The sequence below is a fragment of the Anguilla rostrata genome, chromosome 9, assembly GCF_018555375.3.
Source record: "Anguilla rostrata isolate EN2019 chromosome 9, ASM1855537v3, whole genome shotgun sequence".
NCBI classification, from domain to species: domain Eukaryota; kingdom Metazoa; phylum Chordata; class Actinopteri; order Anguilliformes; family Anguillidae; genus Anguilla; species Anguilla rostrata.
The window spans coordinates 48,498,765-48,516,921 of record NC_057941.1 but is presented as its reverse complement, the minus strand read 5'-3'; the positions used below and the strand labels follow the sequence as shown (position 1 = coordinate 48,516,921).

Here is an 18,157-nt window from a genome sequence, read left to right as displayed (position 1 = left end):
ATTCTAAGACGTAATGCAATCAGCTAAAGATGTATTGTGTATGTGTATGTAAAATATTTTCCCAGAAACAATCCATAATTGGAATGAAGAGGAGAGGATTTTAGCACTACATTTCTGGTCTTTGAGTGCATGATCATCTTTGTTGATGTGCACTTCAAATTCTGTTGCAGTGATTGCACATTATTGTTCATTAGCCCACATTGCGTCAGTAGCTAGTCCTTATATTGTTCTTTAGGGCTGTAATCACAAGGCTTACGTAAATATCAGAGTGAATATGCAACATTAAGGGCTTCTGTGCATCCAAGTGCAAACACAACCTTGTGACTTTGAAACAGGCCTATGGTTTTCCATAGAAGACTAATGTCATGCTTATTTTCAGTAAAAGAATACCTAGCATAAAGTAGGCATCTGCTCATGTTAACACATTTTTTCACATACTATGTCAGTGGCATTTGTGTGCATGTAATAGGACTTCATCAGGTGGCACTTTGGTTGTATTTTTGGAGTGCAAATTATTTTGAGCCCTAACTTTTTGAGAGAAATATTATTACTCAAATATTACTTGAATAAAAAAAGGTTCAGTAAACTGTTTGAGCAGAAAAGGTGAATTATTGTTTGTCTCTCTATACAATAATTTTGTATAAATAACTCCTTGACAGTATGTGCATGTAGTTGTCCTCATGATACACAAAACTGACTGTTTTGTTTCAAAGATAAACTGGCACATAAATACAGGAGTCCCAAGGAAGTGAGAAATCTAATCTAAATGGCTGAATAAAAGCTGCCATTCCCATCTTAGTCTTTCAAGCTCAAATCAGTAATGTTATTGGTGCAGTCATGAAAATAACCACATAATATATCCTCAACATGAAATACAAACCAAAATTACTTGGCCCAATAACCATTGTGATACTGCCCTCTGGTGGCAAATCAAGAGTTTGCAGGATCCACATTTGAGGGACCTTACTTGTAAAATTTATTTCTCACATCCAAGAACACAAGGTCCTTCCATACAAATAAATACATAAAGCAATATAGATTTTAAGTTGAATTGATAGGTCCACAGGTACATTTTGCACACTAATTATTTACAAAGATCTGCGAGTGTAGAATGTCCAAATAAAAACTGACAATTACTCAAAGTTTTTGTGTTTTTATTCAATTTATGTTACAATACCAAGACATAACCAATGGAATCATGACGGCAGGGCCTGTGAGGGGAGGAAAAAAAAAGAGATTAAAAATAAGTAGACACTAAAGAGTTCCTAAGTGCACAATTATACTAGCATGTGTCTGTGAAATTATTCAGCACAATTTTAATGAAAAAACATACTATTCATTTCGCAAGGCAAATCTCTGCTAATTACACACTGTATTCTATGAAGCCACTTCATTTTTAAATGTTAGACAACCATCTTCAGATTTTTTTTAAACTACATAAAAGTTAGGATCAGGGGATCCATACAGTTCCTAACACCCTAACCAGCATAAATTAAAGCCCATGTCATTGCCTGTCCTGGTCTTTGGGGGGCACTCTGTATAGTATGCTGGTTTCCAGCCCAACTCAGGTCTGATACACTGACTGGGCTGCCAAATGAGCACAGATCCTGATTTAAATAAGTCAATATCCTGCTGGAGGTCAGTAAAAAGATGTGTAAAGTACATCAACTGCACCTCTTCACTGAACTGACCACACAGATCCCTCTTCAATTTACCATTTCTCCGCAACGAAGAGGCAATATTTAAGCACACTTTCCAAAAGTACATTTTACCCATTTCAAACAAACCTGCCTCCACCCAAACAAAGCACATATTTACCAAAACAGATTTAAAGTGCTTAGCACAGATGAGCACTGATAATCATGAACATGAGCATGAGAAGCTTAAAAACCAGCATGGCTGGTGGTTTTCAGTGCCAAGATCGATTAAATTAGAATCAATTGATATAGTGCCCATTAATCCTTTAATGTGTGATCACAAAACAAATGTGATTAGAATGTTCTAAACTGAACATTCTATTGCTGATGTAACTATCACTACGGGTAACTGAAAGCCATGGAATTCTAGAACACTGATTTAAGCTTTTTGGGAAAAAAACATTCCAGAGCACCAACTCTTCAAAGGGCTAAAGGGACACTGTTGAAAAGACTTAAACAGGAAATGGGAAAGACTACACCTGAACCACCCCAAAACAAGTTTTTAAAAAAAGCCAAGTGAGGTAATGAATGTGGGAAGAAAAGAAAACTGAACTAAAAAAAACTAAGATGGAGAAACAGCCACCCTATGGAGCTCTTCACAGATCATGCACCCACCTTCTATGCCTCCTTCTCAGGAACAGCTTCGTCTCCACCCTTGGTGTTTCTGGTGTAGATGATCTGTGCTCTGTGCTTTGACACAAGCTTGATCATGCCTAGATGGGTGAGAGAGAACATAAGTATGCACAGTCACACTACTAAAGGAAATTATTTTCAGACAATGCAAATAGCCAAATACAATTATTCAAAATAAAGACAATCAAAATCCTACACTAACTTGGACCCATACAACATTAAACGTACTTAATACACTGGTTTAGAGAGCCCTGCATCGAAAGGAACTCCATCTTGGAAAATAACCCAGAGCACTGACTGCATGAAGAAAATAATTTATTGCCTGGATGTTGTCCCCTGATCAATTTGTCCAATACGAGCAAACAACCTCTTACAGGTGTGGGGGCAAAGGGGAAATTAACAAAAGAAAAGCCAAAATTTCATCATTCATTACTCTGGGAGAGGATGTTTGCACACATGGCAAATTCACCCACAGATGCCTATAGCGGACAACAGAGAAACAAATCAAAATCGCTCCCAGACCGTTTCTCATGCAAGTTTCACTTACTGCCACATATAAAAATTTACCGGAATATTATAAAGGTTTGTTGACTGGTATGCTAGCAGTTTTCAACCTGGTAATAAGAGTAACCTGCAAAACACAGTGTATAGGTTTCTTTACTTTATATGTAAGGCTGATAACTCAGGAATGGCAGTGTTAACGCTGACAGGGGAGAGGAGAGGAAGGCCACAGGAATCAAACCTTTGAGAAGCAGCTCTTGGAGGGCGGCTCTGGCCAGGGAACCCCTGATCTTCAGCCTCTCGGACACCACGGCCGGTGTGATGAGTTTGTAGTTGGGCACTTCCTTGTACAGCTTGTCATAGGTGGCCTTGTCGAAGAGGACCAAGTTGTTGAGCTTGTCCCTCACCTTTCCCTTGGACCACTTCTACTCGGGACAGAAGGGAGAGAAGGGGGTCAAGGCCGAAGCAATGGAAAACTCACGAGGTGCACGTTCTGCTACAGTGGTAGAACACGACCTCGTGCAAACTGAAATGCAGAGCATCGCACACGGGCCTCGACCTCATCCAATTTAACCCCGATTAAAAACACTAGATAATGTCACTCGTAACGACGTTATAAAGTACCTTCTTCTTGGCTTTGCCTCCGGACTTGTTGACGGGGTCCTTGTCCTTTTTGGACTTGCCCGAATCCTTCTTCTTCTTGTCGTCCTTGGCAGGCTGTAGAAAACAAATAAGACATTTAGAACAGTGAACAACAAAAAGTTACTTAAAATAACTTCAGACACTCGCAAACTAAATCTCAAATGGCTAACGAAACACAACCAGCTAAATCAATCCGCTAGCTCTAGATCTTCGAGTAAAATTAACTCCGATACATAACGTTAGTTGTGAACAGTGCATTTATATGAAACAGACAATTTGCTTTAAAAAGCAAGTCACAAAAATGTCCTTCGATACTCGCAAGCGAGATTGCAATATTGAGGGTTACGATGTTTTAACATAAAATTAAAAGCGACAATCGGAAGTAACAGAAAGCTATGCACGTTAGCGCCACACTTGCTCTATTTGGGGGAATTTACACTTTGCTAACGTTAGCTAGCTGTCCACTTCTATATATTCAAGATCGTTTAATAATAGTCTACAGTAAATCGCTTATTAGATAAAATGTATTAGATTAATTTCACGCGGATCCACATTATACTAGCTAGCTCGCTAACTAGGCCTCACCCACGTTGCAAGCAAGTTAGCTCCATACAACAGTCATGGACCATACGAAACGTGAGAGCTACGGACTGAAGAATGTATAAAAAATGAAATGATTAAAGGCTAACACTAACAAATTTATACCCCTCAACAATAAACGAGTCTTTATGCACTTCTGAATACCAACTTTATAAACAATGATGCGCAAATACGTTGAATTATTCCTTTATTAATAGATCCAAGTCTCTCACCATGTTGCACCTCCGTCGAGATATCGGGAGAGAGAGGAAGTCCAACCCTTTGTCGAGCCCCTAGGACAACCCGTACCGGATATACAAATGAAACAGTGATATCTGGGAAATAGAGTTTTTGCATACCACGTTTGTGTCGCACAGCTGGTGAAACCAATGAAACTGAAAACTATATTATGGAACGGAATTTAATATAATCAGCATCTCATGTTTCAGAAGATGTACAGACGCGCATGCATCAATATAACATTCAGTCAGTCGTTGGTAAAAAAAATATTTGCTAAAATTCATTCACAAAGAAATATCTTAACAGAGATTTGCATGAAGACATTGTACAGACTAGCCTTTGTGCAAATTTGAACAATTCAATAAAAAAATAAAAACAAGAAGTAAACATCCAGTTTTTTTATTAGCAATTTTTCGGTATGTGGCACAGGTTATAATTTACAACAAGCTATGGTATATGCGATGATTTAGCAGATTCACTGCAAGAACAGAAACAAGAGATGTGCCCCGTATCTTGCCGAGTGCCCCCTACCACCAGTAAGGGCAAACAGCCTCTAAAGTGACTGGGTGAAATAGGTTCCTCAGTTGTAGGGATCTCCAGCTGGGTTGTTATGACTACCCCTGTTCGCACCATTGATGTTATGGGTGAGTCCATTTCCTGCAGTGATGTCATGGCAGAGTCCCCTTCCTCCAGCGGTGTCATAGGTGTGTGTGTGTCTACCAGTGATGTCATGACTGTCTCTATGAGTTTTAATGACAGTTTTCACCTGGTTGACAGTAGAAGGATCGGGGCAGTGTAGGCAGGCGTGAGGAGGGCATTGGCGATGGCGGTGCTGTCCGTGGCGCTGTTCCTCCTCAGGGCGGCCTGCAGGGCCCCAGGGAAGCCGGTCTGCTCCAGCAGGTCCCTGTGGAGCACCCCCACCATGCTAACCCTGGCCCAGCCCCAGCACCACAACCCAAATGGTTTCACAAATCTGTAGAACGCAAGGACAGCAAGAGGTGCCAAAGAGCAAACTGAGATGGCAAAGAAAAATAATTTATTGCATTTTTTTGTGATGCTGTTATCTAACAAGTTTAGTGCTCAAAAAGCCATAAATAATACTTGTTCATTAACCGTTCCATCTATACAGATTCTAACAGAACCATATCGCATCAATAGATGCAGCTTATATGACTCTGTAGTGTTGCAATTAACAACTGGTTTCATCACTCAGTCATCTACTGTGAGTCTGTAGAAATGGATAGTTGTAGAAATGAATAGTTGTGCAATACATTGTCATGTTCTGGCCATGAATACATTTACACGGGTCTCATTCCAGTCATAGCCTAGCATTCCACACAACGTTCATCAAACACAAATTATATTTTGAAGAAAGAACAAAAAGTGTACTGGCTTATTGAAATATCACAAAAGCAAAATCTTATTTTTTCAGATTTACAAACACAAAACAGGTCATTTTGAATCTGAGGGGGATTCAGTCTAAGGTATGGTTTTTCTAAGGTACCCTTAATCTTCAAGGCAAAAATTATTTTTATATTATTTTTTAAAACTATTTTCAGGTTAAAAGGTTGACTAAAATTAATCTGACATACAAATTGCAAAGTACCAGCTCATATTCATTATATTAAAAACAAAATGGGTGGAGACAGACTCCAGTCCTGGAGGGCCATAGTGTCTTCTGGTTCAACACTTAAGAGATTTATTTAAGGAATCATCGGGGTAAAGATTCCTGACATCTTGTTTAAAAAAACTGGCTGCTAATTAAAAAAGAATCTACGAAAACCTGCAGACACTGTAGCCCGCCAGGACTTTGAAACTCCTCAGTTAGAATGAATTCCCCTACAGTGCCACACCATTTACACTGAAAGGAGATTTAAAAACAAATAAATTAAAACCCTTTAAACATTCACATTTTAAAGGCAAAACATATTGACCAAAATGAATAAAAGTACCGCTGTATTTCACAAACGTAATGTAATATGTAAACCTTAATGATGTAAACTCAGTTCTCGCTCTTCTTTTCCCTCATTATCTTTAAAATGTAATGTAATGTAGCTAAAATGTAATCTGTAATGATGCAAAATTAGTTTTACTGCTGGTGAATACATGTATAAACTGGCAATAATGTTATAAGACAAGTATGCACATTGAATGAGGATTAAGTTCTAACTATTATTAATTAAACTAAGTGGAGAATAAACCAGACGTACTACATTCCATAGACATAGATAAGGGTTTCAGGCCCATTTATAGCATTTAAGTAAATTACATTCAAAATCTGGTCGTCAGTGCTTGAAATTGATGTCACATGGAACAGTGGTGGAACAGCTGTGCTTTCCATAGGTAGATAGTGTATAGTAAGTCTAAAACGCATCTAAAATAAATACGGACAAATACTGGGACTGTGTGCAGGACTGGCATGCATTATGAATGACCTTTCGGTCATTTAGGTTCAAACTGCATTCTGGGTCATGTTGTTTTGACCTCATGTTCACAGTTGTCAAGTTACAGTATCGTACTGTAGACACGAGGCTATCCTTCATGAGTGTTTCCTATACTGAGTGTAACTGATGGTGTTGAAAATTGTGGAACGGTATTTATGTGTTTGATAATGGACATTATTTACACCCTCACATTGCTCATTAGACATCATAACCATTACCACTTCCATTGTTGTTATTACTTTTTTACACCAATGATAATTCTTAAATCTGCTTTGGGTTAAACCACACAGTGGCAGTGTAGTGTTTATAATGTGCCTTTCTACAGCTGTTTGGAGAGAATATGTATTACAATAAAAGCTTTTGCATCGTCTTCTGCAGAGCCTCACCAACTTTCATGCATCACAGTTTAAAGGTTATTGCCAAACATATTAAAACTGGTGAAGCTTTACAATTGAGACAGAGTGTGAGCACATTTCAGTATTCTTCAGTGTTGTATTTACAGAAATTTGATCGGCTGATTCTGCCACCCCTTCTGGGAGACCTATCACAGAGTGCAGAGTAAGCTTCTACAGGGACTGATTGGCTGTGACAGTGGCTGGACTCTCCTCATTGGCAGCGGAGTATCATGTGGTCTGGGGGATCAGTCGATCTTCTCGGGCACGGCCCCCATCTTGGTGCGGATGTTTCGGAGCAGGAAGAAGCCGACGGTCGTCACGGCGCACACCACCTCCGCTACCCAGAAGGCCATGTCCCAGCTGTGGTGCTTGGCAATGGTGCTGAACGGCAACCCAGCAAGGAAGCCACCAACTGACATTGGCACAAAAACAAGGACACACAGTGTCAGTGACCATGAATGCCAATATAGCTAATACAGCTACAGCTTCCCCTTGTGGAGAATCCTTAGCCTGTTAAACGTAAGAAAGTGAGTGAGTGAGTGAGTGAGTGAGTGAGTGTGCGAGTGAGTGAGTGAGTGAGTGTGCCAGTGAGTCAGTAAGTGATATTTATTCTGGACATTAAAAAGCAAAAAGAGTATAATTACCATTTGCCATCAGGGCAACAATAGCATGTGATGTCCCACAGTAGTTTGAAGGTGCACTCTCACTGGCTATCACACCGATCAATGCGATTGGTCCACAGGATGAGAAACCAAAAAGGGCTCCCAGAGAGAGAATCCAGATCTGAGGGGTAAAGAAGGAAAGCAGTGATAAACAAACACACACATACACTACACTACACTACACACACACACACACACACACGTGCAGGCGGACACACAGAGAAGAGAGAGAAGAGGAAGAAGGTACCTCTTGTTCCGATAAACCCGTGAGGACAGAGAAAGGGTGAAGTGCCTCCATCCAAATGGGAACTTCCTGTGTAAACAAACGGGCAAAGATTAAACTCAAATCAGACCCACTGCATCAGGGTAGGGGGCACATATTAAACAGCAACTGGTGTCAACGTGATACAGTCAGGGTTTCAAATTTTTAGAAGACACATACTTTCAAAGGCACGTTCTAGAAAATGCTAAATACTTGTCAAAATCAGTAGGACATAGAAAAACACTACAGCATTGCCAAGTACTGAAAAAGTACAGAAGATCCTAAAATCTCTTAAAAATTAGTAATTTTTTATTGAATGATAGGAAAACCGAAGTAAGATTTACTGCTGACCTTTGTGTCTGGACTGACGGTGACCCGGAAGAGGTACATGGACACGTACATCCCAACCATCATGGAGATGAGGAGGCCGTGGCGGGGGTTGCCGTGGCTACGCAGTCCTTGCTGCAAAGGACGTGATGCATTGCAAGGAATTAAAACTCCTACATACGCAGCAGGAGGAGGTACAGCGTTCAGCGATGTGAATATCAGTGCATACAAAATAACCATTATGAGGCTCTGCCTGATAAATGGAGTAGTCTGTTAGCTAGTGGCTCTTAAAAATGATGTCATGTGATGACGTCCCCAGGATGGGAACCACTCACCCGGGCGACAGCCTTGTCCGACAGGTATCCCGCAGCGATGCTACCCACCAGCCCCCCGATCTCCAGCGCACTCATGTAGGAGCTGCCTATGGGGAGGTCAAGGGGACGATACAGTCACAAACCAACAAGCCAGCGCACTGAACTGAACATCACTCTGGGAAACAAGACAATTAGCCTTTAATTAACTAACTCCCATCAATGTCCCTTTGTTTTGACAGAACTCAAATATCTACTGTAGTCTATTCTGTTAATCCCTTATCAAGCACATTGTCATTGATGTGAAGCACCATGAGTGCTAATAGCACCCCCTTGTGGTCTGATGAACATGAGTGAATGAGCGTGAGCGAGTGAATGAGTGAGTGAAAGTGAGTGAGGAGGGAGTGTGTGAGAGAGTGAGTGAGTGAATGACTATGTGTGAGAGTGAGGAGGGAGTGTGTGAGAGAGTGAGTGAGTGAATGACTATGTGTGAGAGTGAGGAGGGAGTTTGTGAGAGAGTGAGTGAGTGTGACAAGCCAGGTCCATGAGGTGCTTCACATCTAAAAAATAATTGATGTAATAAATGTTTTTTTTTTTTTTTTAAATCTCAAAAAAATTCCCCCTTAACCTTCATACATTCGACGGCCTTACCCATGAGAACGGACTGGCCCTTCTCCTGTATGAGGAAGAGCTGGCCCCAGTCGGTGCAGGCCGTCTTCACGCCGAACACCATGAGGAAGGCCATGGAGAGCAGCCACAGGTAGGGGGACAGGAGGAACTCTTTCAGCGTGCTCTCCTGACTGGAGCCTGGAGTTGGGGGGGGGGAGAAAGCCTTTAGGCCCCTCCTGAACTCACACTCACAGGCCTTCCATGGGGGGTGAGGGGGTGTTCACTACGTTCATCGCGTCACGGTGAGATGTTGCAAATTGCCAAGCTGTAACTTGACCGGCCCTGTTCCTGGAGATCCACACGTCCTATCGGTTTTCACTCCGACCATAATTTGGCACACCTGACTCTACATACCATTTAGTAGCTCAGTGAGATCTCTAGCTGTTCAGTGAGGTGTCATTTGTTAGGGCTGGTGTGAAATCCTACAGGACGGTAGATCTCCAGGAGCAGGGTTGGGCAGCCCTGCTCTAGCTATTATGTGAGGTGTTTTTTTGTGTATTACTGTATATAGGTTATGCTAATTAGCACAATTCATAAGCCAAGAGGTAGAACTAATTAGTGAAATCGGCTAGCTGAGTTTCTGAGTGGAAGGATCCACACGGCAGGACTTTTACTTTCTGACACCTGGACTTTCCACCAATCACCACGCTGTACACCCGTGACCTCACAGTACCCACTCACCTCCTTTGCCCTTCTTGGCCGCGGGCTGGATGTTGGGCAGGCCCACGTCGGCCGGCTCGTTCTTGATGAAGAGGAGGCAGAGGAAGGAGATGGCCATGCAGACCATCCCAGAGTAGGACAGCGTTGTCCTCCAGCTGTAGCTGTGGGCCATCACCGCGGCAACGATGGGTCCCAGCCCCCCTGCCAGGTTCATGCTGCAGGACAGTACCGCCCACCATGTTCCGAATTGGGACGGCTCGTACCACTGGGGACGAGAAGGGCGGGACGCCCACAGGGAAGCGTTTGGGAGAAGATCTGGGACACTAACATGGCAGCTTATGTACAGGAAGCAAAATATTTTGGGACCCCACAATCGGTCTTTAAATCGGTAAACCGCTCACAAAGTTCACAAATGGGGTCCGTGACATCATGCAAAATCTGTTTTATTGGATAAGCCGCAAAAAACAAGACTATATTCAAGTGTATTTTTTGTATTACATCAGAGAACACTTATCTTTCACTCTCCTACGCTCAGTTGTGCGTGCCGGTAGCCTATTAATATTAGCCCTTACTCTGTCAGAGTGCCTGACTTCCCAGGAGCAAACTTGAATTTGGCAGCTGACAGAGGACCAAATGGCGCAATCTCTGGAGTGCGTCTTTCTAATGCCTCGATCATCCAGAGGCCTAAGACCGCGCGTGAGTCCGCCCAAGCCGAAGACAGGGCCGCTAATCGCCATCGCAGCTGCTCGCTATTGTCTCCTTTATGGAGAGATCCCCCCCGTCTCTAAACCTAAATAAGACACAGCCGGGGGTGGCTATAAATATCGCAGACGGTAACACCGTGACCTCCTCACCGAACCTGAACTTCAGAGCATTCATTCTTTTTCTTCCTTCTAGTGCCCAGTACTCTGTACACCTGATGGAATGGGTCTCAATAATTGAAGTATCTGGAACTCAATCTCCAAAGTAACTGGTTTTCCGTATAATAAACAGTATTTCATTCTATCATTATAATATATTCTATTGTCTCTGAACATATCATAGTGGCAATACTATTTGCTATTGACCTCGATTTATTTAGGTCTCATTTCAATTTGCACATATGTTAAGCAACACTTATTGTTTATATGGAGCTTAATAATGAATGTTTATATTAGATTATGTTGATAAAGTGCTGGAAAACTACGCATTTCAAAGAGGGGAATCCTTAATAGATTGCCATAGATTTAATGTATATATGTCCCATGTACATACAGAAGGGTACATATCAATGTAGCACAGTATGTATGAACTGTTTTAATTAGGTCGCATTTCATATTTGCAATATAACACAGCATTGTCCTTGAAAGTGACTTATGACACTGAATGCTTATATTACCAGTTAAAATATGGATATAATGTAAAATACATGTAAAGTGGGAATCCTATACTGATAGATGTCTGCTATAATGCCCTGTAATGTAATGTGACAAATTAAAGGCAGAAGCCAACATAAAGTGTCTTAGTAAGGTGTTGGGCCACCAGAACAGCTTCAATGCAACTTGGCATAAATTCTACAAGTCTCTGGAACTCTACTGGAGGGATGGAACACAATTCTTGCCTCATTGCCTCATTTGGTGTTTTGATGATGGTGGTGGATGCTGGCCTGCTCAGCATATTTAAAACATGCCACAGAGCATGACAGGATGTTAATTGCTTAACTGTATCATGCAGTACACCTGTATGACAGCATCTGCATTCGTTATGTCTCTCCACTCATTTATTCAGGTCTTTCCTTTAATTTGTCATCCATCTGTACATATCTTATTACTTGTTTACAGGCAAAATGTGGCTCTTTATGGATTTGAACATGACACCGTGAGCATGTGATGCTAATGACTCAGCTGGCATTAGCGAGTGTGACTGACGCTTGATAAAGGCTGTGCCAAGCCATAAAGATCAAGGTTGACCATTACAGTCACAGGGGCCTCCTTCAGAGACACTGACCAATGGCAAAGAGCCAGATCACAGGAGACAGGACGAACAGACTGCTGCCTCTACATGAAGCTTTCTGCTCTTTTTTGTGTTATTCGGCTTTTCGGTGAAGGATTGATTTGCAACTCAAACGCATGACGTGCTTAGCACTAATCCATCCCACAATGAAGTCTTCTCTAACTTCAGGGACTTCTGCTTTCTGTTGTCACCTTAATATAAGTGAACTAGTACAGATCCAAGATAACCAAGTGAGGTGAGTTAACTGTTAATTGATTGCTTTAATTCAGGGGTTTCAACTCCAGGCCAAGAGGGCTGCAGTGTCTGCTGGTATTTGTGGTTTCCTTGCAATCAGCAGCCAGTTAAGGCCTTGAGAACAAGCTGTGTGGACTCGATCAGTGACTTCAGTTTATCACTCATGCAGAAACGCACTGAAACCCAGCGGACAACGCAGCCCTCCAGGACTGGAGTTTGGCATCCATGCTTTAATTGATGAAGTGCTGAGTACCAACAAGCACCAGCAGACTGCGTGGCTCTCCGGGACCAGAGCTGCAGTGGTACATGGAGACACAGACCTTTAAAGCATAATTGTGAGGACGGAGTGTGGCACAGTGGTGGAACTCTTTAACCAAAGTGCCCGTTCATCCTCGCAGACACTGGACCCATGGACAACGAGCCTCCTGATTGCCAGTTTATCCAGCTTTAAATGATGAAGTGCTGAGTAACAAAGCAAGCGATGCGCTCTGGATCAGAGTGCAGTTGCTAAAGACCTTAAGCAAATTAATCTTACCCTCAGAGAGAAGTAGAATCTACTGGCTTTTTTTAGCCTTAAAATCAGCGACCATTCAGATTCAGATCAAAGATCCCAGGTCAGGTGAAATAACCGTCCTCAAACTCCTTTAATTGCTCAAATAGGCTTAAGTGCTGAGTAACACTGAACACCAAGCTTAACCTGCTGCTCACCTCGGGCAAGAGAGAATGCGACTGAGCACGTGCACAGGCGTGCGTTACTAAAGGGGGCCACCAGGGGGCGGCAGCCTTACCTTGCGCAGCACCTTCCCGCAGGGGGGCCACCCCAGGCCCTGGCCCAGCCCGTTGACGAACCACAGCCCGGCGAACAGGGGCACGGTGGAGGACCAGGAGAAGACCACGTTGACGGCGCCCACGGCGAAGAGGCCGAGGGAGAAGAGCCAGCGGGCGCTCATCTGGTCGGACAGCACGCCGCTGATGAATTTACTGATGGCGTAGGCCAGAGTCTGGCTGCTGGTGATGAGGCCTGGGGAGGGGGCGGGGCCAGACAGACAGACACACGCACAGTCAACACAAAAGCATTGGCCAGAGCCTGGGGCCTGTCCCACAAAGCAGGATTACAGTTGGTGCAGTTATCTTGCTAACCCAGTAATCCTGGACCCTGTTTCACAAATTAGGATTACTGAGTTAGCTGGATATCTGCACCGAATCAAACAGGAAATAGTGAATCTTTCCTTTAGTCCAAGTTCCAGATTTGGGAGCATTCTGAGTTTTACTCAGTGCAGTTATCCAGCTAACACAGTAATCTAGTTTTGTGAAACAGGGCCCAGGTCATAACAATTTATGCAAGCCCTCTTCCACAAAGGTGCCCATCTACAGTCCTTTGAGGTAGTCTAGAACTTCCATGTCTTACTTATCCACTTCCTGTTAAGCATTACCATGTGACTCCATTCATAAGTTACAATAACTGCTGTGGTCTGGTCATGACAAATCATGCTAGAGTTTTGCATTCTAGGCTGTTAGCATTACATTTCCATCACATCAACATTTTTCGACCAAAGGTTCTAAGATACGGTAAAGACATAACACTCAAATGTAGAGTGTAGTGAGGTCTTACTAACCCAAGTCATCCTTGTCAAGCTCGATCTCGTCCATCACCGAGGGCATGACGAAGGAGAAGGTTTTCCTGTTGAAGTAGTACAGGGTGTAGCCCACAAACATGGCCAGGAAGATGCTGACGCGGTAGTACCCGTAGCCTGTCGCACCCATGACTTCACCAGCAGTAAAAGAAAACGTATTTCTAGAAATAATTATAATAAATAAATTATATGGGAAAAATCCCTCTTCTTGATCCAAGCACAGGAACTGGAACTCATGCAGAAGTGGGAAGCACCATTAGACTGTATCAAATGGCCAAGTGCGGAGAGTGACATACAGTGACGCAATCAGGAGTGTGAAAGGTCAGTGGTTAATCTTGCTGATGTAAGATGTGTTCCGTTTCTCTTTTCCCTTTCAAAAGAAACAACGAGGAGGCGAGGAGTAGAAATTAACATTCGTCCATGTTCACTCCTTATCTGCGTCATGTGTTGTTAGGTAAAATTCAGGAGGGGGGCGGGGGGGAAGGGGGTTCTACAGTAATGTCTCGGGACAGGGGTTGCCAGTTTGGTTCCAGCTGGAGTCGTTCCGTTCTTCCTCTCCTGGGAAGCGTTTATATTTCCACTCCACGGATGTTGTCTTGGGTGCTTCTCGGTCTGTCCAGTTAATGTGCAGTCTGAACCCGGCAGGACCTGCACGCCCACCAGAAGACCCGTTCAGAACAGGGGAATGTAGAGGCTGTAACGGAAAACCTGTAAGGGAAACAGGTGGTATTCAGAACAGATCCCCCAGTCTGTTCCATGCAGCACATAATAAACACACAAGCTTCATGCTTCAGAGACAGAAAAAAAAAATCAGGAGAAAGAGGGGGTAGTAGATGAGAAAGGGAAAGTATTTTTATCACTTATTTGAGTATTGCTCTTAAGATATAATTGAATGGGGTTTTATAGTACAAGGACAGTTCCAAGACAGTTATAAATTCCAGGACTGGCTACAGTACATTTTTGTCAGCTTAGTTGGAAATATTTTAATTAACAGTACTAAAAATGAAATAAATGCTCTGCTATCTAAATGCGATGTAAAAGGAAGAATTTGTTTTATGTAGATTAAGATTTTGTTTTGACAGGATTTGCATTAGACGTTTATTGTAAAGATAAACCCAATAATCAGCATCTAATCTTAAACTGGGAAAGTTTGCGTAACTGTGGGGACAAAATGTAATCGTGTTCCTGTGAAACTTGCCGAAAGTTCAAAACTTCTACTGTATAATCTGTGACTTTCACCACCTAATATATAATAAAAAAAGTTTTGATCCTATAGTTACGATTCAGATTCATATAAAAATGTGGCCATCGACCAATGCATTTATATCTGGGCCAATTGTGCTCATCGGAATCATGAAAACTTATGAAAAAGAATAGTGTCTTTCTTTTTATCACTTGGGTTCCATAAAAACGTCGGACCACGTTTCCATAGCCAATACATAAATAAATAAATAAATAAATAAATAAATAAATAAATAAACGTAAAACTTTATTGGAGAAGTTCTATCTCTAGCACTTTCTGAAATTTAATCCCCTTCCCATTGTTTCATAGAAAACGCAATTATTTCCTCTCGCGTCTCTGAACAGCACAGTGTGTTCTCTCAGTTTGGTAAACTTCCAAGTCACCCAAATTTCCCAAATAAATTTAAGCAGGGCGCACACGCCTGGAAGGAGGATAAAGGACAAGAGGACAAGACGGGCTAAAAGAGGAATACAGTTCTCATCACTATCTTCACGGACCTGCTAACAGTTGGCAGCGATTCTTAATGAAGAGGAACGGGCATCGATGGACACACTGCGTTTCACTTTTTGGTCTTGCTCGGACAGTGTCCTGAAATAGGACATAGATGTTATTCTAGATGGGAACCTTAACCTCAGCGATCAAGGTCCAGCACCTGCCAAATAACGAATTGCCAACCGCACGCTTAAAATAATTACACCACGGCATTAACTCCTTAAACCAGTTTATATAACTGCATTATAGCCTAAAACATAAGCTTGTCCAGACGAAGCTTGTCTTATTTTGGCAAAAATTACAGGACATGAACGCGCTCTGTTCTTCACTAAATTGTTCTTCACATATGGATATAAAATGTTACGACAATCTGACATTTTAAATAATGAAAAATCCCTTTTATAAACAATTGTAGGCCATGTTCTACACGCAATATTTCACGAGTTATTTATAAAGTAATTTATCTGGAATTTAAATGTAATTTTATAACGGTACGAAACGTTTATGTTTAGGGAAGTATAACAATTCAATCATTTAAATAACTGTCTAGTGCAGGTCTATCTCAATGACAATACAGATAGGCGATGGCTAGGCTATACGAAATAGCATCTTCAAGCAATTGTGTCCAACACGAAACATAAATAGGAATCCGTAGGAAACGTAGGCTTAGGAAAATGACAACGTAGCCTAATGATAGTTACCGCATGCAATTAAGGCTTCTCAATGAAATCAGTAAATCCAATAGAGACCATTTACTAGAAATTGCATGCAAAATTAAGCAAATGCATACAGTTTACGTGGTTAAGATCTAAACATGACTTAAAGGGCATAATTTGCACGTAAATGTATTTTCAACAATGAAGGTAGAAATTCTCTGTAACAGCTATTATTTAGAGGACAACTTTAAGAACGGTACCTCTCTGCGACCGTGCTTCTTTCTCCCGGCTGTCGTAACAGGCCACCCGGCCAGGAACTCCCTCCCTAAAGTGGGCGGGGACTGGAGAATGCTGCTGTCAGTCTTTCCGCTGAGCATCCTTAAAGCGCGTGGACTGTGCCCACTGAACTGTATGATTCATCGACCGTGCCTGCTGCGGCGTATGCCATGCACGCGCACGCGCACGCGAACTCATGCGGCCAGAAGTGGAATACGCGCTTGCTGCCCTGTCGCCTCTGCATAACATCGGCTATTTAATTTGATGTACCATTTGTAGTCCCGCTTTGATATAATCATACAGTCTGTAGGCACCATATAGTATAGGCTACATCCAAAATAAGAAGATGTGCGTTAATGTTACGTGAGCATTGGCGACACTGAGCGACTCGCGCATATTCTTTACGCAGTTCGACGGATGCAAACGCAGTAGAGCTTAAAGGTGCCTTTATGAAAGGAATAACAGCGCTGGATTTCTGCCTGGGTTGTCAACGGAGGTTTTCAACCTACAACCTCATACTGGGAGACCACTTCCAAGTTGGCCGCATGTTGTTACTATGCTGCAAATAATTGTGTGTTAATAATGACAAATAATAATTTTATGAATCTCATTCTTACCTCTACGATAAATAGCCAATAATTCTAGGCTGTCAGTCCAGTAGGCTACCAGACAAAAAGAGATCAATGCGTGCACTGATCAGGCATATCTGGATTCTCGAAAAATGTTGAAAATTTGGATCTCGATATCGGGATCAAAATATCTGTATTCTCAAATTAGAAAACATATTCCGACAAGCACATGCTAGAAAAAAGCATTTGCGTGTCGGTAACTGCAATTTTTTGGCACCAGGAACAGAAGCATGCCAACAATGCCCTGTAGTAACATAAAATTTGGCACTTTGCCAGGCTGTCAAAGTCGAATATAAATTTACATTAACATTTCATTGAAACAATCGAATAATCCAATAGGAGTCGGGTATACGGAACTTTACTGCAATAAATTAATCTGCAAAGTTATTACATAGCCGGTCCGAAAGAGAATCGTATATAATAAAGTGGGTTGATAAACTGATAAAATAGCATGGTAATTACTATTAGTACGCAATTTCCTGAATTATTTCACCACTAGATGTAGCTAGAGGAATAATTATGAGCGATATTTAAATTTTGTGAGGGGTGTTTATATTTACTCGGCTCCTACCTTCAGACCAGTGGCTCAACAAATTAATAATTAGTAGGACTGCATTGCGTCCAGCTTTAAAAAACATAATAATAAAGCTCGAAATATAACAAATAAAAATCTAATCTATATATTATAAAACGGCTTTTATAACTGCCTGAGTAACTGCCCGAACAGAGTAAAAACATATGGCAAGCTTTGAGTACAAATGTTACTTAAATATAACGAAATACTACATTCGACGTTGCAATCTTTCAGCTAGCTCATGCATTTTAAATGCATAACACATTCACATCTGAATTACGAAAAACACAATCATGTAAAGAATATCCAAGCAACCATAATTTAATAGGTTGTTTTTGTTTACTAAATATTCATTTGAAAATTTAAACATAGCATTTGTTTTGTCATCACAAGGTTCCAAGTGGT

General features: G+C 41.8%; 2 protein-coding genes across 3 annotated transcripts; both read right to left on the bottom strand.

Annotated features, from left to right (window-relative positions):
- Positions 1-1,137: 1,137 nt before the first annotated feature.
- On the bottom strand, positions 1,138-4,429 carry LOC135264017 (small ribosomal subunit protein eS25-like). The gene is made up of 5 exons (XM_064352580.1): positions 4,286-4,429; positions 3,456-3,548; positions 3,073-3,256; positions 2,313-2,410; positions 1,138-1,211 (listed from the first exon to the last, which is right to left on the bottom strand). The coding sequence occupies exons 1-4, from the start codon at positions 4,286-4,288 to the stop codon at positions 2,316-2,318; spliced, it is 375 nt and encodes a 124-aa protein (XP_064208650.1). The 5' UTR covers positions 4,289-4,429; the 3' UTR covers positions 1,138-1,211; positions 2,313-2,315.
- Positions 4,430-5,306: 877 nt separating this feature from the next.
- Positions 5,307-17,007, bottom strand: LOC135264016 (glucose-6-phosphate exchanger SLC37A4-like). Of its 2 annotated transcripts, XM_064352578.1 has the most exons (11): positions 16,534-17,007; positions 15,623-15,713; positions 13,865-14,590; positions 13,037-13,269; positions 10,044-10,287; positions 9,345-9,500; positions 8,718-8,803; positions 8,407-8,517; positions 8,041-8,106; positions 7,776-7,914; positions 5,307-7,543 (listed from the first exon to the last, which is right to left on the bottom strand). In XM_064352578.1, exons 3-11 carry the CDS (start codon positions 14,010-14,012, stop codon positions 7,377-7,379), a joined length of 1,350 nt encoding a protein of 449 aa, XP_064208648.1. In that variant the 5' UTR covers positions 14,013-14,590; positions 15,623-15,713; positions 16,534-17,007; the 3' UTR covers positions 5,307-7,376. The 2 variants fall into 2 exon arrangements, with proteins under 2 accessions (XP_064208648.1, XP_064208649.1); XM_064352579.1 differs by lacking the exon at positions 15,623-15,713.
- Between the last annotated feature and the right edge of the window lie 1,150 nt (positions 17,008-18,157).